This window comes from Panicum virgatum, chromosome 3N (assembly GCF_016808335.1).
Source record: "Panicum virgatum strain AP13 chromosome 3N, P.virgatum_v5, whole genome shotgun sequence".
Classification (NCBI taxonomy): domain Eukaryota; kingdom Viridiplantae; phylum Streptophyta; class Magnoliopsida; order Poales; family Poaceae; genus Panicum; species Panicum virgatum.
The window spans coordinates 11794155-11818374 of NC_053147.1; the positions used below are offsets into that span (position 1 = coordinate 11794155).

At 49.5% G+C, this 24220-nt stretch overlaps 4 protein-coding genes across 4 annotated transcripts; 2 read left to right on the forward strand and 2 right to left on the reverse strand.

The window, feature by feature from the left end:
- The first annotated feature begins 4323 nt into the window (after positions 1-4323).
- Positions 4324-7429, forward strand: LOC120664291 (nucleolin-like). The gene is made up of 3 exons (XM_039943444.1): positions 4324-4938; positions 6357-6615; positions 6788-7429. Exons 1-3 carry the CDS (start codon positions 4612-4614, stop codon positions 7150-7152), a joined length of 951 nt encoding a protein of 316 aa, XP_039799378.1. The 5' UTR covers positions 4324-4611; the 3' UTR covers positions 7153-7429.
- Positions 7430-8127: 698 nt separating this feature from the next.
- Positions 8128-9664, reverse strand: LOC120667315 (probable esterase D14L). The gene is made up of 2 exons (XM_039947422.1): positions 9254-9664; positions 8128-8578 (listed from the first exon to the last, which is right to left on the reverse strand). Exons 1-2 carry the CDS (start codon positions 9595-9597, stop codon positions 8128-8130), a joined length of 795 nt encoding a protein of 264 aa, XP_039803356.1. The 5' UTR covers positions 9598-9664.
- Positions 9665-20407: 10743 nt separating this feature from the next.
- On the forward strand, positions 20408-21628 carry LOC120667546. The gene has a single exon (XM_039947602.1). The coding sequence runs from the start codon at positions 20408-20410 to the stop codon at positions 21512-21514; it is 1107 nt and encodes a 368-aa protein (XP_039803536.1). The 3' UTR covers positions 21515-21628.
- Positions 21629-21914: 286 nt separating this feature from the next.
- Positions 21915-23627, reverse strand: LOC120664293 (UDP-glycosyltransferase 75C1-like). The gene has a single exon (XM_039943446.1). It carries the CDS (start codon positions 23518-23520, stop codon positions 22027-22029), a length of 1494 nt encoding a protein of 497 aa, XP_039799380.1. The 5' UTR covers positions 23521-23627; the 3' UTR covers positions 21915-22026.
- Positions 23628-24220: the final 593 nt, after the last annotated feature.

Consider the following 24220-nt stretch of genomic DNA (forward strand, 5'->3'; position numbering starts at 1 on the left):
AGAAGTGCTACCGTGGTCCTCTTTCAAAGTTGCAATAACTTCAAATTAGCTTAAATTATTAGGTTAACCTCAGTTGATTAAGCTCTAAAGTGCAATTTCCAAGTGTTTTCGGATGTGTGATCAAGTCAGGTTGCACGTTGGTTATTAATTTTTTTCCTTTTTGAACCGAACCTTTGAACCTTTACTTAAGCCCATAGCTTGATAAAACCCTAACTCCAAGTCTTCGACAACCCTAAAACATGGTGGGCACATTTTGTAACAGTATAATTTGAATTACTGGTTGACATGGCAGTATCAACACGGTGGTGATACTTTAGAAAAACAAAATTGTTTGTATCAATTGCGTCACCCCAATGCTTCCAGTTGTTTATGATGTCCTCTGCATACTAAAATACTCATTATTTTGCGTTGGCAATTTTTAATATTCATTTAGTGTAACAAGTATAAACATCATTGGATAGGTTTATAGAGATGAAATCCTTTCTGTACATGTATTTGTGTTCTCTACGAAGAAAAGACCTCATAATTTACTCCCTTTCCTCAATCTCAACCCGGATGGAGATATTCTCACAAATATTGAGCTCACACCAAGAATCTAGGATCTGAAATTCCTTTTCAAATATCAAGGACCAAAAGAAAACGGAATTTCAGATTCCAGATTATTATGGAAGCTTAATATGTACGGACTACACAGATATGGGATTGTATGAATGACCATCTTTGAGCAATGTTCCATTTAGCTTTGTAGTTTGTACAGAGCTCATTTCGTCTAGATGCAAGATAACAAAAATGGCTCCGACCAAACACATGTTTCCAAAGACACATGGAGCAGGTCGTCAATCTTGCTCATCAAGACGTTTGGTTGTGGTAGTGTGATACAGACTGCGGTGCAAGTTTTAACCCAGTGCGTGGTCGGTGAAGGTTTCTTGCACCCGTCGATATCCAGTCCTCTGCTTACCAGCCACGTGGATAACTCTGGATCTCGACGTATGATGCTGCCATGAAGAGAAGCACAAGTGCAATTTTGTGGTGGTGTCTGAATGGAATCTAGAGCCCAAGTCTATTTTGCCACTCCAAGTGTACTACCGTGCTTTTCATTGTACTACATATCAAGTCTGTTTACTTTTGCAACTCCCCCTTATCATAAATTCATAATTGTAGAAGAGAATAGAGATGCGTATAATATTGTGGATTGTATTAGGCTGAGTCTTGGGGCTGAATATGTAGGGGTACATGACTTGGAGGGCAAGAAGCCTCTCCTATAGATATGGTAGGATACGGATACAATCCTAATCTACTTAATATAGAAATATCCCTAATATACTCTAACATCCCCCCGCAGTCACAACGGGAGCGTCGCAGGCGGTGAGACTGGAGAGAAGTCGGTAAATGACATCCCCCCGCAGTCACAACGGTCAGTGCACCACAGATGCTGTGGCTGGAGTGGAAACCCACAAGGTTGCTCAAGCAGATGATAGCCCTTTGTGCCGATGTCGAGGTAGCCGAGCTGAGGACAAGTAGCCATGGTCGATGATGTCGTGCGTAGGGTAGCTGTGGTCGACGTAGCTATGTCGAGGTTGCCGAAGACAAGGTAGCCGCACATGAAGCCGCGGGCGCACGAGGAGGCGCCATGGTGGTGGCGTAATGGAGAAGACGCCGGAGACGAAGATGGCGATGCGTCGAGGCAGTCGTAGAGGGAGCGATGCTGGAGTCGATGTAGTCAGGCCATCGGGCGACACATGTCCGAGTTTGCCAGGCTCGGGAATGCATCGGGGACGATGCGCACGCACCGGTGTTGCCAATACCGAACGTTCAAGGGAGGATGCACAACCAGACGCCGTCGCCGAGGGGGACCAGCAGAGAAGGCTTCCATAGCGGTCGTAGGCGTAGAAGAAGGCGAGGTAGAAGATGCCAACGCCTGCTGTTGCTGGCGTAGACGAAGTAGTCGGGGACGAGATGGCGACGCTGGCGACGTGGTTGTGCTAGACGAAGCGAGGAGGGGAACCCAGATTTTCCAGCACAAGGCTGAATGATCCGGATGACGCAGCGGCGGCGCTCGAAAGAGACGGCGAAGAACTTGTACAGCTTGACGAAGACCATGCGCGGGGCGCGCAGCGACGAGTCGACGATGAGGTTGGGGATGTGGTCGATGGCGGTGAGGAAGCAACGGCAAAGAAGATCACAGGGTGACGCCACTGCTTCCCGAAGAGGCGATGCAGCGACAGCCCTCCGTGCTCGTGAAGGGCGCGCTCGACGAGGACGGACGTCGCGGGAGCCGGTGGATCACGCACATCGGTTGATCAGACCGAGTAGCGTGAGGCGAGACGACTGTGGGCAAAGTCGGTGAAGGCGTACCGATCGGTGAAGGCGACGACGAGCCGGCGAAGGTCGACGTGCGAACGAGGCGGCGATGTAGGCAGCGGCGCAAACGAGCGCCCCCTAGGGTGCCGGCCATCTCGCCATACCGCAGGGTCGGAGAGGAAGAAGAGGCCGGTGAAGTCGACGCCGACGTCGAAGTAGAGGTGCGAGGTCGACGGGCGGTGGGCGACTCAATCTCGATAAGTGATCGAGTAAAAAAATCAGAGAAACTAACCAAAAAATCAGCAGCAGTATCTCATGTAAACCTCCAGGGTGCGCGTAGCACAAGCCCTCATCCTCATCTTATCCCTTCGCTCACCAGACGCGGTCAAACTAGCGAGTGAGGGAGAAACAAAGAGGCTCGAGCGGCCTAGGCGACGGCGATGAAGAAGGGACGAGGGATCCCGCTCGGTCGGCGGCGGCGGAGGGGTCCCGCCGGCGGATCTCGCGGGGCAACAGGTGATGCCTGGAGCACGGAGAAGATCCCGCTAGGCAAGGGGGCGCCGGCTCCGGCGGGATGGCCCGTCGGCTCGCAGGAGCAGCGGCGGATCCCACCGGGGTGTGCGGATCGCCGCCGGGAGCGACGCCTGCGGATCCCGCAGGGGTGGCGGCTCCCCGCCAGGGCGGCGGCGAGTCCCGCAGGAGGAACGAAGGATCCCGCAGGAGGAACATCGGATCCAGGGGCGCCGGCGGATCCTGTCGGGGCGGGTGGAAGTGGAGGTGCTGCCGTGGAGTCCGTCGGCGACGAGATGGACACACCGCACAAGGACCCCTGCTGCCACCACGGCAGCAAGGGGATGAGCACGAGCATCGCGGGTAGGCCGCGGCTGCCACCACGGCAGCGCGAGGTGGTGATGTCGTCGACGGCTCCCACGACAGATGACGAGGTACATCGGGATCTGCTGCTGCTAGACGCAAGGACGCCGTCGGATTAACTCGATCCGCCGCGACGGAGGGCGCTGCCCCTGGCGGAGGTCATGAGCGACCTCCCCGGGGGCGTGCTAGAAGGCCCTCGAGGAGGGCGCGCTGGCTGCGCGCCATGGGGAACAGGTGGGGCGGCGGCGGCGCGAGAGGAGGGGCGTCGGCAGCCCTAGGGTTAGGGCAGCAGGGGAAAAAATAAGATCGAGTTTTGGCTCTATACCATGTAGAAGAGAATAGAGATGCGTATAATATTGTGGATTGTATTAGCTTGAGTCTTGGGGCTGAATATATAGGGGTATATGATTTGGAGGGCAAGAAGCCTCTCCTACAGATATGGTAGGATACAGATACAATCATAATCTACCTAATATTAAGATATCTCTAATATACTCTAACAATAATGCTGATGGAATCATGGTATATCGAACTGTTTTATATGTGGCCAGTAATGCAGTACAACTGGCACCAATCTATAGCATTTTCTGTTGCCAGCCGATGCGATAAAAGATCAAGTTTGGTGAAACAGCGAAACTACTACAAGGTGCTAAAATCCATGGGAATATATCAGATGCTCCTTGAATATTGATCTGATAATTTAGATTGAAATTTGCACAGTTTACATAAAGATATTAATTTGTACATATGTTCTAAAAAATTAATAATTTGTACATATTAATTTTTAGAATATATATATACAAATTAATTTGCACCCGCTCAAAAATAATTTTTTTCCTTTTGAGCGGGTGCTAGTACAAAGCTTGTGCGCGCGCGTCCTGGCCCATGCCTGGAACACGTGTTCGCCCGCGAGATCCTATCTAGATCCGGGCCCAGGCCCAGCCAGACAGGACGGACACACAGAGAGACAGCGCGGCAGCCGGCAGGCTGCCCACGGCACCGCCGCCGGCCCGCCGCGCTCGCCCACGCAGACGGTGCGACCCAAGCCCGTCGTCGTCCTCTGAGCTCTCGCTCCTTTCCGTCCGTCCGATTCCAACCAAAAGAGATCCCGCCCCTCCCCCTCGTGCTCGCGGATAATTTCGCTCGCCTCCGCCTCCCCTCGCGTCTCCGGCTCCTCTCCACTCGACCACTCAGCGGCGCAGGCACCGGCACACAAACCCAGGAGCCGGAACGGACAAGTAACCGAGCCGAGCCGGCGAGCACCGCCAAATCCGATCCAGCGCCGTCCTCGCAAAACCCTAGGCCGCCGTCGCCTCCCTCTCGATCCCCCCATCCCGTCCTCGCCATCCTCACGCCGTCGCGCGCAGATCGGGGCCCGGAGATCGGATTCCCCGCCCCCCCCCCCTCTTTTGTTCGGCTGCTGTGTGGTGGGAGAAGATGGCGGGAGGAGGGAGCAGGCGTGCCGGCGCGGCGGAGGAGCCGAGGATCGGCAGCGGGAACGTCTTCGCGGCGCTCGAGACGCTCAAGAAGAAGAAGAAGAAGCCGGCGGCGGACAAGGGGGCCAAGCCCGCCGCCCGGGAGGGGGAACGCAAGCCGGAGGTCTTCTGGGCCCCCGCGCCCCTCACCGCGAAGTCCTGGGCCGACGTCGAGGACGACGACGACGACGACTACTTCGCCACCACCGCGCCGCCGCCCAGGCCCGTCTGGGGGAACGACCGCCGCGACGACGCCAAGGACCAGCGCGACGCGCCCGCCCTGGAAGAGGTCCGTCTCGACTCTCATCATATCTGCTCCTGAGCATACCTCTATGAAATGCCTGTGCTGTATGAATAGCTGAATCGCAATTCGTCTTGTTGTCGAAATTCCCTTGTCTTTGTTTTTCCTTTGCTTGTAAGTTTGTGGCTATGCTGTATGCATGCTTTCTGAATAACTGAATTCTGATGATTCAGTCATTCAGACACGACGTAATGGTATGTAGAGTGGTCTTGAAGGCACCGTTGGCCTGCGGGATGTTTGGCGCCAGTTCTAGTATGGTGCTTGGCGCCAATTTTAGTATAATGTTTGGGTGGTGTCACGGAGAAAAGTTTCACCTATGCATCTTGTGCTTTGGATGTTTCCATGATAAGGTTATTAGTTGTTGTTATGCATTACTGAAACGCTTTGCTTGCGTGGCATTGATGTGCTTTGTTCACACTTCAGTTGACAGGTTACATGATACACAAGTAATGGATTCTGGTTTTGGGTTCCTATATTGCGCTATGATTTGCAGTAGTTTATAGCTTATCCATTAATTGTAAGCTTTGATGGTATATGCACTGACCTGTTATTGATGGATTCTTGCCGTTACAAGCCCTAGCATGGTAAGGTAAGTTGATAAGCACACCCATACAGGAAATAGGACAAGTAGTTACGAATAAAAAGTATCTCTGGAAACCTTGGCTAGGTTTAGCGAATCAGATAGGGAACCAATAATGGCTAGTGGGCTCCATGGAAGGCTCCATGGAAGCAAAAGACACATCAGTGTCCTTGAGCAGTCGAGTTGTTGCAGATAAATAATGCTGGCATTAGTGGCACCTGCCTATTCTTGACATCTCCCTGAAAAATGACTTTACCATGATATCCCACTTTTGGTTTAGCATGTGGCCTTATTGATTCTTTGATTCTATACCTTTATTTTTTCCCCAAATTTGGTGTGCTTTTTGTAGTTTATTAGTTACTCCAGAAATCCAACTTGAACCCCACTTGCCATTAAGTAAAAGAAAGCATGGCTGGGGAAAGAACTTTGCACAATTATTTTATAAGATGGTGCTGCGCCTACATTTATGGACCGTTTGTGCACACATTGCTGACTAATTGTGAAATGTGGCTTGCATCTGCCTGAGTTTAAATTGTGTTGAGTTATATACAGGAGTGAATCTGAAGTTCTTGTGTAAGGTGCTATGTAGATGTTACTATGCTACCATATAGGTTCAAAGCATCATAAGAAGCCATTGAACTGTTAAAAAAAAACTGAAACAGACAGCTTGCCTCCCAGGTCCTGCATAAGCAGAGATTGTTTTATTTACTTTTCCATATATCTTTCCTATTAACCTTATATGCTTTCAGTTTATTCTACGTGTAATATGCAATATTCTTACCTGAATAGTAGTACTGACAACCCTCTAAATGCCTCCATAATACAGGAGATTGAGAGTGTAGATGATGGCCTTGATGATGAGGCCGATGATGATGCTGATGAGGAACATGAGCACGAAGCAGAAGATGCTATCCCTGCTGAACCAACTGTGAAGAATGCTGCAGTTCCACCTGCAGCACCCAAAGATACTGAAAGACAACTTTCCAAGAAGGAATTGAAGAAAAAAGAACTTGCAGAGCTTGATGCTGTTTTGGCTGAGTTGGGACTTGGCACACCAGCCAATTCTACTCAAGATGAATCAAATGGTAAGTCACGTCCAGTTTTTTTCTCCGCTAAATTGTCCTTTGGGAAGAATTACATGCAGAATGAACAAGCTCAATCTGGGTGTGTTGATGCCTTGATGGTTTGCCATGTTTGATCAAGATGTACCACTTCTTTTGTGGGGTGAAGTCGGTGATGCCAAATCTTCTGTTGCAGGTAACAAAGGTGCAGATCAAGTCGTTGATGGAGAGAAAAAGGAAGATGCACCTGCTCCTCCAGAGAGTAAGGGCACAAAGAAGAAGAAATCTAAGAAAGACAAGTCTTCAAAGGAGTCGAAGGAAGCACAGGATCAGGGCAATGGGTCAGAAGAAGCAGCTGGTGCAGAACCAGATGAAGATACAGCTTCAGTGGACGTCAAGGAACGCATAAAGAAGGTAGCTTCTATGAAGAAAAAGAAGTCAAGCAAAGAGATGGATGCAGCAGCAAAGATCGCCGCATCCGAAGCCGCAGCAAGGAGTGCCAGGCTTGCTGCAGCAAAGAAGAAAGAGAAGAGCCATTACAACCAGCAGCCTTTGCGGTGAACTGCCCTGATTTTGGATCTCTAGAGAACTTTTGAGCTCTGATATCCCCTTGTTCGTTTTGGACTCCACAATAAGTTTCTTGAGTTGCTGTGTTTATGACTTGGTGGAGGTGTCTTCTGATACTCGTTTTGGTAATCATATTAGATTATTAGGTGTAGGGTGGGCCTAATTGTCTTTGGATTCTGGATGATGGTGTAAATGGGCTCTGCAATGTTGGTCATACGAACCTTGCTGACTATATGGAAAAATATGGGATATTGGATACCTATCTTGCTTATATGTCTACAGATTGTTCCTAGTTCGTGTGCCATGCCGTTGAATTTCCTGGCACAAGGTTTACATATCCCTGGTAAAGCTGCTTGGCCGCAGGCGTCCAATTTTCGACGGCCTGGGTCGAATACTCGGATATGCTGCCTGAGAGGAGGGAATGATCTGTGCGAGGCCACCGGCTGCTGTGATTGGGAATGATCTGCCATATTTTAGAAGGAAGATAGGCTGGTTTAAGGTTCGAGCGTCAATTATTTTAAAACGGAGAACCTTCGTTCTAAAATCATATATAACAAGTTGAATTTATTAGTTTAAGGGCCTATTGCTTCAAGGTCATACTTCAGCAAGTTATCATGTATAATTTTTTTTTCATGATTGAAATATATTCTAGCACATTCTTCTCAATTTTTTTTCTGTCTTCTGTTGTTAAAGATCAACTAACTTGGAAATATTGTAGATAACTAGATATTAAAAAATACTCTTGCATTCATGTGTAATGTGTATGTTACATGCACAACCCAGATATTACATTCCTCACAGATCAAACTTCACATGTTGCACAAATATAGAGCAAACACTAAGGGCGATTAGTGTGATTATTACAAACAAGCAAGCAGAAACTAGCAAAGCACCAATCATATAAAAATTAACTAACTTTAACTGCCTCGAAATCCCATGGCTGGTATTATATTGATATAGCTAGCTTGATCAGTGGTCGAGCAGGATGGCCTCCAGAACCCTGACGAACTCCTCGGGCGCGGTGAGCTGCGGGAAGTGTCCGGAGGACTCGATCACCACCGTGTCCGCCCCGCCGCCGCCGCCGCCGCTCCCGGCCATCGCGCGCTGCATGTAGCGAGCGACGGCGAGCGGCGCGACGGCGTCGCGGGCGCAGTGCACGATGGTGCAGCGCGCCGCGACGTCCGGGAGCACGGCCCGGAGGTCGCTGGTGAGCACGGCGCGCAGGACGCGGAGCGCGGCGTCCGGGCGCATCGCGCCGAGCTGCTTGGCGAACCTGGCGGCGGCGGACGGGTGGCCCGGCCCGACGACGGCCTCGGCGAAGCGCGGCGCCCACGCCGCGAAGTCCGCGCCGGCCGCCGCGAGCATCGCGTCCACGTCCGCGGGCTCGAAGCCGCCCTCGTAGCCGTCCTCGTTGATGTACCTATAAAAAGTGCAACGCTGCAGTCTGTTAAGTATTCTATAGCCGGTTGTTTGGTTTGTTGACATGCTCAAGTTTGGCATTTTTACAATAATGCTCATTATATTGTGCGTTCGAAGATATATACGTGACTAGCCGGTTACTACATCTAACTTGAGGTAACATACATTTTCGTCTTTTTTTTTACATTCTCGACTACTATTTGGATCAACGTAACATGTGTTACATTACATATATGCAATCAGACAATAAACATATGTCTTAATGGGTACCCAAGGCCAGATACTCCCTCGTCCTGAAATGTAAGTCATTTTGTTTTGTTCTAAGTCAAACTAGTCTAAATTTGACCCAATTTATCGAGAAAATATTAACATCTAACACATCAAATAAAAAAATTATAAAAATATATATCATAATGGATATAATTATTCTCATTTGACCTTCAAAATATTATTACTCTTTTCTATAAATTTGTTCAAACTTAGAACAATTTGACTCAGGACAACCCAAAATGCCCTACATTTCAGGATGGAGGGAGTAAACCGGACTGGATTTATTTACGAGGTTAATAAATAAACGTGCTCAGAATTACGTAGGTCCTAGCTTCAGGAAAGTACGTCTTGCATGCAATTAAATTGCTTCTTCCTTGTTGCAAACATGTGTCCGATCTGGACGTACCTCGGCGAGGCTCCGACGAGAACGAGGTGGCTGAAGAGGTCCGGCCGCGCGACGGACGCAATGCAGCCGATCATGCCGGCCATGGAGTGCCCCACGAACGCCGCCCGGCGCACCCCCAGCTCGTCCATGAGCGTCACCAGCTCGTCGGCCAGGCCGTGGTACGAGCAGCAGTACCTCTCGCCGCCGTCCTTGGCGGCGCCGGAGAAGCTCCAGTCGAAGACGACGACCCGGAACCTCGCCACCAGCGCCGGGACGACGTCCTCCCAGATGAACCGCGTGCCGCCGTACCCGTGCGCCAGCACCACCGTCTCCCCGTCGTCGTTGCCGAACACCCTCGCGTTCATCTTCTTCCCAATGCGCGCGCCAAAAGGAGAGCCTAATAAGCTATATAGCTAGCTACAGCTACACCAGTTGCTGCTGCTGCTTCGCCTGTGGTGCAGAGCTCCGTTTGAGCTCAATTTATAGCGAGAATTCCGGCAGCTCCAGCCGCCCTTAGATAAGATCGAGCGGAGAGATCGACAGCGAGAGAGGGATCGGCGGAGGAGGGGCGATGACGTGATGTGGTGCGCGGAGGGAGTGAATTCTATTGTGAGGAGTCGATCTCGGAGGGGGACAGCTGCATGAGCCACCGGGGTGGCAGCAAGGGATGTCACAAGAGAGCCCGCATGTCTCAGCAACTGCGTGCTGATGCTGCTGCCACCTCGCGTCCGCATCGACGATGACGCCGAGCGGAAAAAGGTATTGCTTGGCGCCTTGCGCCCGTGACCGAGACCCGGAAGAGATTCCCATGAGCTCCAGGGCTAGGGCCTCGGGTGGTCCGCTTTTGTCGTAGGTGATCGAGGCGTGTTTAGTTTACAGGAGCATCATGTTGCTAATTTGCATTGGTAGGGCACAAGGTGGCTTTAGAATAGCACTGGAACTCACAATCTCAACTGTCCAACCTGTGTTAATAAAGCTTTCTTACTAATTTATACAGGAATGAAGCTGCTGGTGTCCATGGTCGAACAGATCAGGTTCCTCTTCCTCGAAGGACAGATCAATTAGTTTATGATCCTTAGATGATCTAGGCACGCAAACTACAATTGTTATAACTTTTTTTGAAACCAAAAAAGAAACTTGGCCTGATGTTATTCGAATTTGTAGTTTTAACTGACGGGATAAACAAAAGGCCCTAATATATACTAGTATCTCAGAGATGATGAGAATGAAATTCTTCTATATGGTTTGGGCGCTTATCTTGGCAATAAAGTGGAGCAAGAGAATGACGTCGATCCTATTCATTGTCAGCGGCCAAATAAACAAACAGCCACAAAGATTGGCAAGCATTCCTTTGTTGAAAAAAACATCTCCACATACAAGAGTGGAGGGTATTTAACGCTCCAAGCATCTCTGATTAATTGGGCGGCCAAAATCTAAGTGCAACCTCTTCGAAGCCATGTTATTGTCGCATCCAATGATATGAGATATCGCCGTCTCTGCTACTTGTCTGGAAACAACGGATTCTCATAATCATCGGTGTCGTTGTCGTGCCGTTATTTACTCATCAAACATAAGGTTCTACGACGTTGATTTAATTAGCTTACATACTATTCACTACCGGACTGGCCTTGTTTGCCGAGTGTCGAATACACTCGGCAAAGGCCCTTTTGCACTCGGCAAAGGGTTTGCCGAGTGTGGCACTCGGCAAACCGCACTCGGCAAAAAAAGTGACGGCGAAGGCACTTTTGCCGAGTGTTTTTTTTCGGGCACTCGGCAAAGTCTTTGCCGAGTGTCAAAAAGCACTCGGCAAACTTTTCGAAACCAGATTAGAAAAACAGCGTTTAAAAATAGCAAAACATTTTATTTTCACCCGGTAATCACACCAATCATCCAATGTCCCAAGTCACAAGTCTCGCTATTATATTTCGCGTTAAATCGCGCGCTACGCGGCTGCCTTGATTCGAACCCGTGACCTCTTGTTTCGCGTGTAGCCTCCTCTACCACTCCAACCCTGTATTACATATGTTTAGATTCTGTTTTGATTCTCCACATATTATACTAATTCGAGATAAAATTGCTTGTTTGAGGCCCTAAACGTATTCAAATAAAAAACTTTTCAACTACAAAGTTCCATAACTCTTCGAGATCTACAACTTTGATGTTGTAAGTTTTTTGATCCGAGGTCGTTTGCAAAATTTGAATTTCAAATTTGAGAAATTCAAACACATATTTGAAATCCTAAATGCATTCAAATAAAAAAGTTGTGAACTACAAAGTTTCTTAACTTTTCGAGATCTACAACTTTGCTGTTGTGAGTTTCTTCATTCGAGGTCATTTGAAATACTTCAAAAATTCTAATTCAAAATTCATCCGAGACACTTTGCCGAGTGTATTTTTATGGCACTCGGCAAAGCCTCTTTTTGCCGAGTGCCAATAAAATACACTCGGCAAAAAAATTAAGTAAAAAAATTTAAAAATACCAAATGGACTTGAAAAATTACCAAAATTTCACGTTAAGCAATCTATGTTATCTATTGCCTATACAAAAAGTTTTGAACTCAAACAACAATTCGACCATCAATTTGACTCTAATTCTTATCGGATCATTCTCAACTCTATGATTTTTCTTCGGAGATGTATCGGTTTGTAAGCACGTACATGACAAAAGTGTGCGAAACCTCCTCAACTTTTTCTCACAACCTACACATATGATATTATGACATCTTGCAAAATCTCATAATTTTTAGACTTTGTTTGCTATTTTTAAAATTTTTAGAAAATTCAGAAATGGGATGTTTGCCGAGTGCCCACCCCTTGGCACTCGGCAAACACCTCTTTGCCGAGTGCCAACCTCTAGGCACTCGGCAAACAACCTTGTTTGCCGAGTGCCTTTTTTTGCCGAGTGTTTTCTCGATGGCACTTGGCAAATAGATTGTTTGCCGAGTGCCCGAAAAATTGCACTCGGCAAACCCCTTGGCACTCGGCAATGTTCGGGTTTCCGGTAGTGATTGAATCGTCACCTGATCAAAAGACCGTTTGAACAAGTGTATGCTGGCTAGTTAAATCAGAGAAATAATCAATTAGGCCGGACATATATGAACTTGATGTTTGCCAGATTTTGTGTTAGTGTGCGAACAGTGCCAGAAATGGCCAGCCATGCATGCATGTGAGAAGCCATATAGTTCAGCAGGCCAAATGGAATGTTCCTTATCAATGCATCGATCAAACTGACTAAAAGTTATAGCTAGTTCATGAAATATTATTTTGCCTCATGTTCTATTTCTAATTCAACTTACTATAGAAAAGAGAACATGACATGATTTAATTTGAGTGACATTAATTGGTGATGTTTGAATGATTTTTTATTAGGAGGGACATTACTTTTATGCTGATTTTATTATCTTTTCCTGTAAAAATGTATTATCTTATCTTGGGTATTCTGTCGAACACCTCGTCGACAGGATCTTTTTTTTTATAGGTCGTCAACAGGATCTAGGCGGCCACAGATCACGACGCTTGAACGGCTCTCCACCACTACAACGAAAAATCAATGCCAGAGAAGGGCCCGTTTAAACCCAACTAGGCTCAACTAAGACACCTCAAGTCACCCATTTCTAAACGTTTTTGACGAGCAAACGGTCTGGCTGAGCAACTACAGTGGAGTGACTAAAATTAATTTTAGTCATCCACTTTTCAAGTTTAGTTATCTAAAATATAGTCTCTACTCCAGCAGCACCGACTAAATAATAAAAATGGTGAGTTCTATTTTTGGTAGCCTAAATAGAGGGTGACCAAATTGAGGGGGTGGCAAAGGAAATTTAGTCACCCCCTCATTTTAGTCACTCAAGTGGGGACTTTGCTGGAGATGGAAATTTGAGCAAAATAACTAAAATGTGAGTTTAGTCATCCAAATACAAGCCATACTGGAGTTGCTATTAGGGCCTACTAATAAACAACCCAGACAACCATTATTCATTGTTTAATAGGCATGTCAAGGGCCGTTTTCCAATCAAAATAAATTGTACAAGGGCCCGTTTATACAGGCACAACGCGCGTGCGCACATATATTCATGGTAAAAAAAAGAGGGCAGGTATGAAATTGGTAAAGTTGTCATTAGTGCTATGGATTAATGGATTCCTTACCACTTGGCAAGCCATCTGGTCTGTGGTCTTTTAGTCTGCGCTGGCTAACAGTAACAGTAGCAGCAGGTCATTCAGTAATAACGGGTGGTCATAGAACTCCCGGATAATTATCTCTGCAGTCACATCCTCACTACATATATATTTATGCGTGCAGAAAACTAGTAAGAAAAATCATATGATTCGGCTCAAGAGAGTTGGTAGGAGCTTTTGGGTCAATCAATCCTTCATATGAGAGAGAAGTAGACGCCTGTTCATCCTCCTCGAGTTCAGAATCTAAGAGGTACGACCCTCCCTTTGATTGCGCCAGTGGCTGCAGGTAGCGAACAGTTCTGCCTCAGTGGAATTCCCAGCTCTCGGCATCCGTCGATGTGAGCCATTTATCCCAACTGTCTTAGGATCCGTGATCAAAATATCTTTTATTTCGAGTCCAACGACTAGCCGGGTCAGCAAAAAATCAGAAACATTTTGTCCCGATTGAAATCACCAACTAAAACAAAAGACCATTCTTTTATTCGGGTTGGTGGCTCCAATCGAAATAAAAAAACCCCACAGCCTTTTTATTCGGGTTGGTGGCTCTGATGGAAATAAAAAGCTCCGCGGCCTTTTTGTCCCGGTTTGAACCCTAACCGAGATCAAAACGGCATTTTAGTCCCGGACCAAGCGGACACCCGGGACAAAAGATTTTTGTGCAGTCGTCTGTCATTCTGTCTCCCTCCTTATCTTCTCATCCCCCACGACTCCTCTCCACCACTCAGTCATCATCTCCCCCACACTTATCCTCTCTTCTCTCTCCCTAATCTCCTCCATCGGACCCCAAGCGGCCGGCACCCCAGGCCCCCAAGCGCAGCCAGGCCACGGAGTGGGCGGCGCGGCCAAGTCGCGGCGTCCGGCGTGGGCGGCGCGGCCAGGTCCCGGTGTCCGGCGTGTGCGGCGAGGCCAGACCCCGCGAGTGGCGGCTCGACGTGGCCCTGGCGAGCAGCGCGTCTAGGTCCCGAATAGCTTGCCGTGGCCCCTGCGCGCGGTGCGGCCTGGTCCCGGCGAGCGGGCTGCGGCCGGTGTAGCGCGGCCTTGGCCAGGCCACGGGAATATTCTGTACTTGTGAATGATTGTGCTTGTTATTGATTTTGTGATTGATTTTCCAAATATGTATATGGACCGTGATTCTTCTGTGCTTGTGCTTGTGAATCTTTTACTTTATTTTCCAAATATGTATATGGACCGGGATTCTTCTGTGCTTGTGATTGATTTTGTGAATGATTGTTTTGTGATTGTAATTAATTTTGTCATTGCAATTATGGAGAAATATTTGGAACTGGAGAAGAGGACGTGTGTGCGCAGACGAGCTGGCCTGCGTGCGCACACGGGGCTGATTTTTTTTTTGTTTGTGAAAAATCAATTGATCCCGGTTGGATAGTTGCCGAGATAAAAAGGTCGGGTATATTTGTCCCGGCTACGCAGTTCCGGATGGAAAATCGGGATAAAAATAGTTCCCAACCGGACTATTGTACGTTTCTACATTAGTGGAAGTGGGCCTCCGCAACGGAAATACATGGGAAACGCATGTGCTAAGTACTAACATGCACTTTTTCTTTGTCCCTGAAGAAACTCATGTAGATGAAATGACAACCGGTCAAACTGTCAAGTGAGGTCCTGTTTAGTTTTAACCCCATAAAACCCGTGAGCCCAAAAAAACCGTCACATCGAATGTTTTGACACATGCATAGAGTACTAAATGAAGTCTATTTACAAATTTTTTTGCATAGATGGGTTGTAAATCGCGAGACGAATCTAATAAGGCTACTTAATCCATGATTTGCAACAGTGATGCTAAAGTAACCATCCGGTAATTATTAATTGATCATGGGTTAATTAGCATCATTAGATTCGTCACGCGCTTTACAACCCATTTGTGCAAAAAAATTTGTAAATAGACTTCATTTAGTACTTCAAATTAGTAAAATTCCAACGCAAAAAAATTTTGCGCTTGAACTAAACAGGGCCCGATTCGATGATGGTATGCCATAGCTAGTGAGCATAGCACAATGCCACAGTGCGATATATAAGCATCGATAGGGACTACTGTATTGTTTAATGTTTGCTCGCTGTAGTCTACACATTAGTCCCTTCGCGATGGAGTCTTTCATGTGCTACTAGTTTGCCACTATAGATTGTGAGATATTGGAGGAGCTCGACAAATCTAGAAAAGCCAAGAGGTAGAGATGTTGGATTTTTCGGTGGTCAAAACGTCGGCAAATAAGAAAATAAGAAAAATGGGATAAGGATGATGAGAACGTGAAGAAAAGTTCATTCCGCATCTTGATGGGAGGGGCAACCCTACACGTGGTTGTGGCCCCAGATGCTCGATCGGAGAGGCAACCCTACACGTGATTGTGGTCCCAGATCGCTGAGAGCCATGCCATAATAAATAGCGGGGCCTGAACTTTGAAAGTCTAGTCTCTAGTCCAAACCCTAATTGCCCTACTACAATCGTCCGATCCGTCGTGGCGCTGGAGCGACTTGAAGCCTGCCGCTATCCTGTCGCCTTGTTTCTGGTGAGTACCGGTGGCGACCCGAAGGCCGGTGGTACCCACGATGATCTTCCTCGACTACGATGGGAACAACTATGGTAACAGACTATGGCCCCCTATATCGATTTTATCTACAACCATGATGTCCGAACCCTCATCTACTTCTGCGATGATTGTCGGCCCATGTTCGTAGGTGCATATCTTTCTTTCAAAAGAGGGAATGAATCGTGGATGGAGTTTTTTGAAAACTAAGTCATGTGTACTATTTTTATCCATGGAGAATGTGCTAGACTGTTGGGTTCTCAGTGGTTTTCTCATCATTGCTTGTGAGATATTAGTTCTCAGAAGTTGTTTCCCTCAATGGCTAATGATATATATATATATAGAGAGAGAGAGAGAGATCGATGATGTACATCAGCCTCTAATGCATCATGTAGGAAACGACACTACTGAACTACTCACTAATAGCACCGAGGGCTTGAAGCAAAATGGACAAAGAAATGTCCTTTGAACTTTGGCTATAAACTATCATAACGAACGATCCTACCTTGTTTTACCTTGTTTGGCGGTCACCAAAGTTCCAAAATTTCTCATAGTTCCGGCCAATTTCAAATCTTCTCTTACTCAACCCCTCTTCATGATCACAGTCAAACAATAATCTTCGGAATCATGCGTCGACCGCTGAGCAGCTATAACAGCGAATTTCTAGTGAAGCAGAAGACCGGGGAAACATGCCATTTGGGTGTGAACTCTCAACAGGAGAGATATAGCACAGCAGTGAGAGGATGCAGGACGGCACTTTTTTTTTGGAAAAGGGAAATTTGCATTATGAGTGCACATTGATAACTTTTAGATGCACCTCCAACTATTTTTAGTTCAAAATTTTGTACTACTCTATCAAAATGAGATCTCATTTTAGTAAAGTAGTACAAAATTTTAAACTAAAATAGGTTGAAGGGGCACCTAAGGATCACCAATTAACATCCTAAATTGAATCCGTCTCGGCGCCGTGCGTAGATGGCGCAGGTGGCGTGCGCATCTGTTCCCCTTCCCCGCCTGCCGCCACTCGCTGGCCGTCCCTCTCGCGCTCCACCGGTGGCCAGGACGGCCACGAAGGGATGTGAACCACGTCGTGGTCGGACTGAGCCGAGCCTTTGATCAGAAATACTTGCTATGCTACGCAATTTTTCTAATCCGCGCGGCGACACGCTTGCTTGGGTTCGTGAGGTTGCAGTTGCAGACGACATGCACCAGTGCACGTCTCGGATATGATGCAAACTTATTCATTGTTATTATGTCATTGCATCTGTTGCTTTACACGGTTGCATCAGAGCCCGAGGGGGGGAAGGACCTTTTATTGCAGTCCATCGTTCTTGACTTTTCTACATTTGTTGAGCTCCAATCTCCACTATGAAGCAATAGTGACAATTGAAGCAGTGGAAGATGAGAGACTCTTGCGAAGAGACTACTCTGCAAGCTCTCTGGCAATGAGGCGCGCGAAGGGTAATCTCAGGCAATAAGCTCCTACAGCTGCGCTGCTGTGGCATGCTATCCTACATGAAAGTCGTGACCTGTTGGGCCGTTGTCATTTCATTTACATGAGTTATTCTCCATGAAATGTAGAAAGTGACACTCTCTGTCGAGCTTGATACCTGCATCTACCACTAATTTTTTTTGTCCAACAGCTACTGGCGCAGTTGGCAATAAGAAAGAAGGATGGCCATCAAACTGGAGTCTGTACATTACGCTCACACGACTTGTCTTTGCCATCATGTTTTCTTCTCTGGTTGGGTCGCGGCCGCCATTCCCATGACCGCCTCCACTACGGAAATACAATGGAAATTTCATGAAACAACTCATGTAAATGAAATGACAACTAGTAAGGCTCTCATGTACTAGCACACAGCTTCAAAGGGTTAGCAGCAGTATATAAGCATGGGCAGGGGATTGAGACCTGTATCACTAGCACCCTTTTCCGTCTCTGATACCTTACACGGAGTTCTTTCGCAGTGGGTGCTTATTTACACCGATCTTAGTTGTCACTATTGGAGAAAGTCAATAACAACTCAAATTAACTCCTCCTCCACACCTTGCTGTTGACATTGAATAGGCACTTTTGTAATGAACCCAATTGGTGTTGCAAAACCCCAACCCAATCAATCGATAAAGATTTTCACCAATGCTGATGATTTGTAGGAAAAACAGCATAAAGATAATTGCAAATAAATTTATGCTAATATTTGTCCCGTCTTCACATCCCCTACAGTTTTTGACGTGTGCTTTCATATTTTAGCTACTGTTTTGATTCGGTCACAACTCACAACAGTTGTCAGGACCAGGGTTAACCAAACCGACCGGTCCGGTCAAACCGCCGCCCTCCGGTAGCGGTTTCCGGACCGGTTTGACCGGTAATCGGTGGAAACCGGTTGAATTCAAATCCAAATTCAAATAAATTCAAAAAATCCCGTGCAACCGGTTCCGGCCGGTTTACCGGCCGGTTTGACCGGTTTTACCGGTTTACCGGTCGGTTTGACCGGTTTGAATTCAAATCCAAATTCAAAATCTCCCGTGCAACCGGTTTACCGGCCGGTTTGACTGGTGGGCCTTAATGGGCCGGCCCATTTTTTTTTCTTTTTCTTTTTTGATTTAACTTTAAATCCCCGCAAACTATATTAAATGAACGAATTTTTGAGAAAATTTGACACTATTAGATTCATTGCACCTTGAAGTATTTTTAGGATTTTTTTGGGAATTTTTCATTTTTTGAATTTAAATTTAAATTTTGAATTTTGGCCGGTTAGGTATCGGACCAAACCGGAACCGGGCCGGACCGGTTTGACCGGTAATCGGTCAAACCGGACCGGTTCCCACCGGTTTGGTGAACCTTGGTCAGGACTACTGCCATTTGTTGGGTGTGTTTAGATTTTTCTGGCGTAAATTTTTGAAAAAGAATTTTACTATTTCGAAGCACTAAATAAAGTTTATTTATAAAACTTTTTGCACAGGTAAGTTGTAAATCGCGAGACGAATCTAATGAGCCTAATTAATTTATAATTAATTCATAATTAGTGAATGTTTACTGTTACAAATTATGGATTAAATATGTTCATCAAATTCATCTCGCGATTTACAACCCATCCATACAAAAAAATTCACAAATAAATTTTATTTAGTACTCTATGTATATGTTCAAATATTCGATGTGATATTTTTTAGTGTAAAATTTTAAAATCTAAACGAGGCTCGATCGCCGCCGACATGAACCTTCATCCACACACACTCCGAATCATAGCAAGAGCAGGGAAGGTTCCCAGCGGAGGCAGCGCGCGGACGAGTCGTGCCGTTCGAGTCCCGACGGCTCGGAAAGCAAAGCAGAGCAGCGGAAATAATGACAGCCCCATCCGCAACAGCGAAGCAGAGGACGACGCACGGATGGATACGTCCCACCCTTCGGAGCGCCGTGACTAGGGTGGTAATGGGCTATGGCCCTAATGTCCTTTTCACAGTCCAATAAAGTCTTTAAAATTTTTAGTTTAAAAATACATATGTTTAGAGCCCGGCTCTTTTAGAGCCCGATCTTTAGATTTTCTAGTTCAAAATGTTGGGCCCTTTACCGCCCCTAGCCGTGCCTATGTGAGAGTATGGATGTAGTTTGGGGTATCTATAGATCGAGGTCCAGTACAAATCGTCGCCGCCAAATTCACCACCAACTTCCACTCAAAAAAAAAAATTCACCACCAACTCGTCGCTGGCGCACCGGACGACGCCAACAGAGTTCTACTTCTCCACGCCGCCTCCTCCCGATGCAACCAGGTACGCGAACTCTTCCTGGCCGGCCCATCGGCTGAACTCCTTCCCGCTCGCCCCATCAGTTGAAGATGCCTGCACGTTCTTGTCCCGTGGTGCGCCAAGTCTGCTGACAGCCTCGGTGGCGCGCGCATCTGTTCCCCGCGGGCGTTCCCCTCTCCATCTGGGTCCTGTTTGGTTTCCACTAGCACGAGTAGTACAATTAGAAAATCTTCAATGCATAAAATACTAAATGAAATTTATTTATAATTTTTTTTAGAAATGGGTGTAAGTTTTCGCGACGAATCTAATGACGGTAATTAATCGATGATTTGCTACAGTAATGTAACCAATCTCTAATCGTGAGGTTAAAGACTTCGTTAGATTCGCCTCACAAAATAGCGCAGAAGTTATAAAATTAATTTTACAAACTATCTTCATTTAATACTAATAATTAATGGTCAAAATTGACGCTACTCTAAAAGTAGCACCAAACCCTGGACTCGGCGCGTCCGGCCACTGTCCGCGTCGACGGGATGAGGATCAACCAACCCCTGGACTCGGCGCGTCCGGCCACTGTCCGCGTCGACGGGATGAGGATCACGTCGTGCTCACCGGGTCCAGCGCAGCGCTTCAGCTTTCAGTCCGTCCGCAGGGGCCCGTCGCTCTCCGCCTCCTGCGTCGACACGTTTGGTTGGGTTCCTGAGGCTGCAGGCGCATGCACGTCTGGAGCAGCGTGCATACGGAAGCAGAACGACCTTGGATCAGGTGCAGTCGCTATAGGGACTGTAACTTAAGCGGTCGCACCATCCTGAGCGTCAGGAAAGAATCCAACGGCCACAGCAGACGGCCACAGCAGAAAGGCAAGTTGGAGGGAAAAGACGCTCCCTGGAGAGTTCTTTGCCGCGGGAGCGTGCCATGGCGGGCGGCATGGGGTGGTCCTCGCGCCGTCTTTGCGCTTCTCCCCTCCGACGTCGACCGCGTCCGCTTCCGCGCCGCCTACGCGGCCTGGCCCGCCGCCGCCGCCTGGCGCCCGCGCCCCTGGCTCGTGGGCTCGCGCACCGACCGCTCCGGCCGCGGCGGCGGCGCCGTCTCGTCCTTCCGGCTCTCCCCCGGCGCCGGCCTCCTCCGGCCCTTCGTTGCCGCCGTGCCCGCGGGGCTCGAGTACCTATCTTCCTCCCGCGGGTACCTCGCGCTCTCCGACCCCAGCATCAGCCCCAAGGCGGTCGTCCTCGTCAACCCCGTCACCGGCTGGCGCGTCCGCCTCCCGCCCATCGGCTTCTTCAGGAGGTGGCTCGACGTCACCACCGTCGTGTTGTCCGCCGACCCGGGCGCCGCGGCCGAGTGGGCTGCGGTCGCGGTCGGGTTCCCGATGACATCCCTCACGTACTATAGCTCCGCCGCCGGGGCGTGGGCGCAGCTCGACTTCGCGGCCCCCGGCTACGCCGGCGTCGAGCACTACATCGGGCGGTTCTACGTGGCCTTCGGCTCCCGGATCTGCGTCCTCGAGGCCGACGGGGACGCGGCCGCGGTCATCCCGCTCGAGCGCGTCGACAATGGCGACGGCGCGGACGGTTTGGACGACGAACCGGAGCTCCCCGGCGGCAGCGGGAGGCGCATCTTGGAGACGCACCTGGTGGAGTGCGATGGCCAGCTGTTCCTCGTCTCGGTGCACGACGACGACATGGGCGGCCTCGCCGTGGACGAAGGGGGCGGCAAGGGCGGCGGGGACGCGAGCGCGGCTGATGAGGGAGACGGACCTCGGCCGGAACGCGCTGTGGCCCTTGGATTCGTTCCTGACGCTCAGGATGGTGCGACCGCTTAAGTTGCAATCGCTATAGCGACCCTGATCCAGGTCCCGCGCAGACGAGCACTTTTCTGCACCATTTTGGATTGGAGCCATCCGTGTCAGGCCCTGTTTGGTTCCCTAGCACAATTTGTGTTAGGGAACTTTGACCAATAATTACTAGTATTAAATGAAGTCAGTTTTCAAAACTAATTCCACAACCCCTGCGCTACTTCGCAAGACAAATCTAATGAGGTCTTTGACCGCACGATTAGACGATAGTTACTGTAGCATCACTGTAGCCGATTATGGATTAATTACCGTCATTAGATTCGTCGCAAAAAGTTACACCCATCCCTAAAAAGGTTTTGCAAATAAACTTTGTTTAGTACTCCATGCAAGAAATTTGTGCTAGGGATTAGCACAAAGCAACCAAACAAGGCCTCAATCTCCTTCAACGGAATTTATTCTCATTTCGAATGAAGCACAAATCGCACTCGAGTACCGTTCGTCTTTCGCCGGAAATGGAGCAAGAAGCTACGCGTCGTCTACTAGTTGCCACCACCGTCGGCGACGATCCGCCTCAGGAACTCCGCCAGGCCCCGGTCCGAGCCCCCGCCGCCGGCCACGGCCGCCCTCGCCTCCTCCCTCCACGCCGCGGCGCGGGACGCCACCGCCCCCGACGTCGCGGCGCCCACGCACCGCGCCAGCTCCGCGGCCTCCACGACGCCGTCCGCCTCCCGCGCCGCGGCACGGACGCCGGCGCCCGCCCGCTCCGCGGCGAGCCAGGCGCTCGTGCCCTGGTCCGAGTACTGCGGCGCCACGACCAGCGGCACGCCGCAGGCCACGCCCTCCAGGGTCGAGTTCCACCCGCCGTGCGTCACGAAGCACGCCACCGACGGGTGCGACAGCACGCGCGCCTGGTCGCACCACTCCACCACCGTCCCGGCGACGGCGTCGCCCGCGGCCGCCGCCGTCAGGCTCTTGATCGCCGCGTCGTCGTCTTCGCTGTCCTTGCAGTTGTCCTTCCTCAGCACCCAGAGGAACGGTCTCTTGATCCGCGCCATGGCGTCGGATATCTCCGCGACCTGGTTCCTGCTCATCACCGACGAGCTCCCGAAGGAGATGTACACCACCGACTTGGCCGGCTTCGAGTCCAGCCAGCTGAGGTAGCCGTTCCTGTCATGGTCAAAGACATCGCGAGGGGGAGACAGCGTGCGCTTGGCGTCATCCGCTTCGTGCAGGAACGAGAGCACCGGCCCGACGGCGAAGACGTCGACGTGTGGCCTCAGCGACGCGAGCGCGTCGTGCTCCAGGGCGTCAAACGTGTTGGCAAGAACGTACGTCGTCGGCGGCCTCGATGAGTCGTCCTCGCCGCGTTCCAGCGCGTCCATGAGCTCGCGGAACTCCGGCAGCACGAACGCGAAGGGGTTGTCCTCGTCGGTGATGGCGAGGAACGACGGCAGGTCGCGGACGCGGAGCGGCGGGAGGCCCGGGAGCCGCACCTCCGCGCCGGGGTCCCCGGACGCCGCGGCGGCCACGACGGCGTCCCGGTGGCCGCGGAAGTAGTGGTAGTACGCGGCGAGCGCGGTGGCCGGCTGGATCCAGAACACGGCCGTCGCCGCCACGCTGTGCTCCCGCGCGACGCCCGCCACCCACGGCAGCAGCAGCGTGTACACCGCGCACGTCACGGGGCGCCCGCCGGCGCGGAGGCGGCGGAGCACCGCGGCCAGCGAGCGCTCCCCGGCCGCCCTGGCCCGCTCCATGTACCGCGCGTAGCTGTCCGCGGCGCTGTCGAACCCGCCGTCGTAGCCGTCCGAGTAGGCCACGTACGCGACCGCGTCGTCCCCGTCGCCGCCCCTCTCCTCCCCCGCCACCGCAGCGGCGCCCGGGAACATCCGCCGGAACGCCGAGACCGGGGCGCAGATGGTGACGCGCGCGCCGGGGCACGCGCTGGCGAAGCGGCGCGCGAGGTGGCGCGCCGGGGTGATGTGCCCCTGGGCCGGGTACGTGACGATCAGGAAGTGGTGCTTGGTCGTGGTCATGGCGCTTAGTTCTTGCGGCTCCACCGGCGTCGCGAGTGACCTCGCGGCCTCGCGGGGCGCGCGCTCTTATGCTAGGAACGGGAGTGACCGGCCCGTGGCTGGCAGAACCGCATAGGAGTGAAAGGGGTGTTTAGTTGGAAAAAAAAGTTTGGGTTTGGCTACTGTAGTATATTTTATTATTATTTGATAATTAATATCCAACTATAGATTAATTAACATCATTAGATTCATCTCGTAGGAATCAGTTAAACTATATAATTAGTTATTTTTTTTAACTGCATTTAGTGTTCTATATATGTGTCCGAAAATTCGATGTGACGGTTACTACGCAAATTTTTTTTGGAACTAAACACAACCCAGCCCGAGGCGAGGCGACTCGAGCACGTTTGCGCGATAAGATTTTTCTACTTCTGTTGTGCTCTTGCTTTTGCACTGCTTTTCCGCCTCTTATCCCGTTCCCGTTGGACGTTTCTGCAAAGTGTCATCATGGAAGGTGACAGCAAGGTACTAGCTCCGGTCAAAAACACCTTAACATCAAGTAATTGTATTTCTTCACAAAAACTCAAGTAATTGTATAAAGTATTTTCCAAAAGAAATGCCAACACATATGGTTCCCGTTTCCAAACTAAATTTATAGATGATAAATTTCAAAAATTTGATGAAGAGGGTACAAAGCTGCTAAACTCCCATCTAGTACGCT

Bases quoted from the DNA above. Each gene is read 5' to 3' on its own strand.
- LOC120664291 (XM_039943444.1), top strand. From the start codon at position 4,612: ATGGCGGGAGGAGGGAGCAGGCGTGCCGGCGCGGCGGAGGAGCCGAGG. The intron at 4,939-6,356 runs GTCCGTCTCGAC...TCCATAATACAG, and splicing joins ACGCGCCCGCCCTGGAAGAG to GAGATTGAGAGTGTAGATGA. The intron at 6,616-6,787 runs GTAAGTCACGTC...CTTCTGTTGCAG, and splicing joins TACTCAAGATGAATCAAATG to GTAACAAAGGTGCAGATCAA.
- LOC120667315 (XM_039947422.1), bottom strand. From the start codon at position 9,597: ATGAACGCGAGGGTGTTCGGCAACGACGACGGGGAGACGGTGGTGCTG. The intron at 8,579-9,253 runs GTACGTCCAGAT...CACTTTTTATAG, and splicing joins CTCGTCGGAGCCTCGCCGAG to GTACATCAACGAGGACGGCT.
- LOC120667546 (XM_039947602.1), top strand. From the start codon at position 20,408: ATGCACGTCTGGAGCAGCGTGCATACGGAAGCAGAACGACCTTGGATC.
- LOC120664293 (XM_039943446.1), bottom strand. From the start codon at position 23,520: ATGACCACGACCAAGCACCACTTCCTGATCGTCACGTACCCGGCCCAG.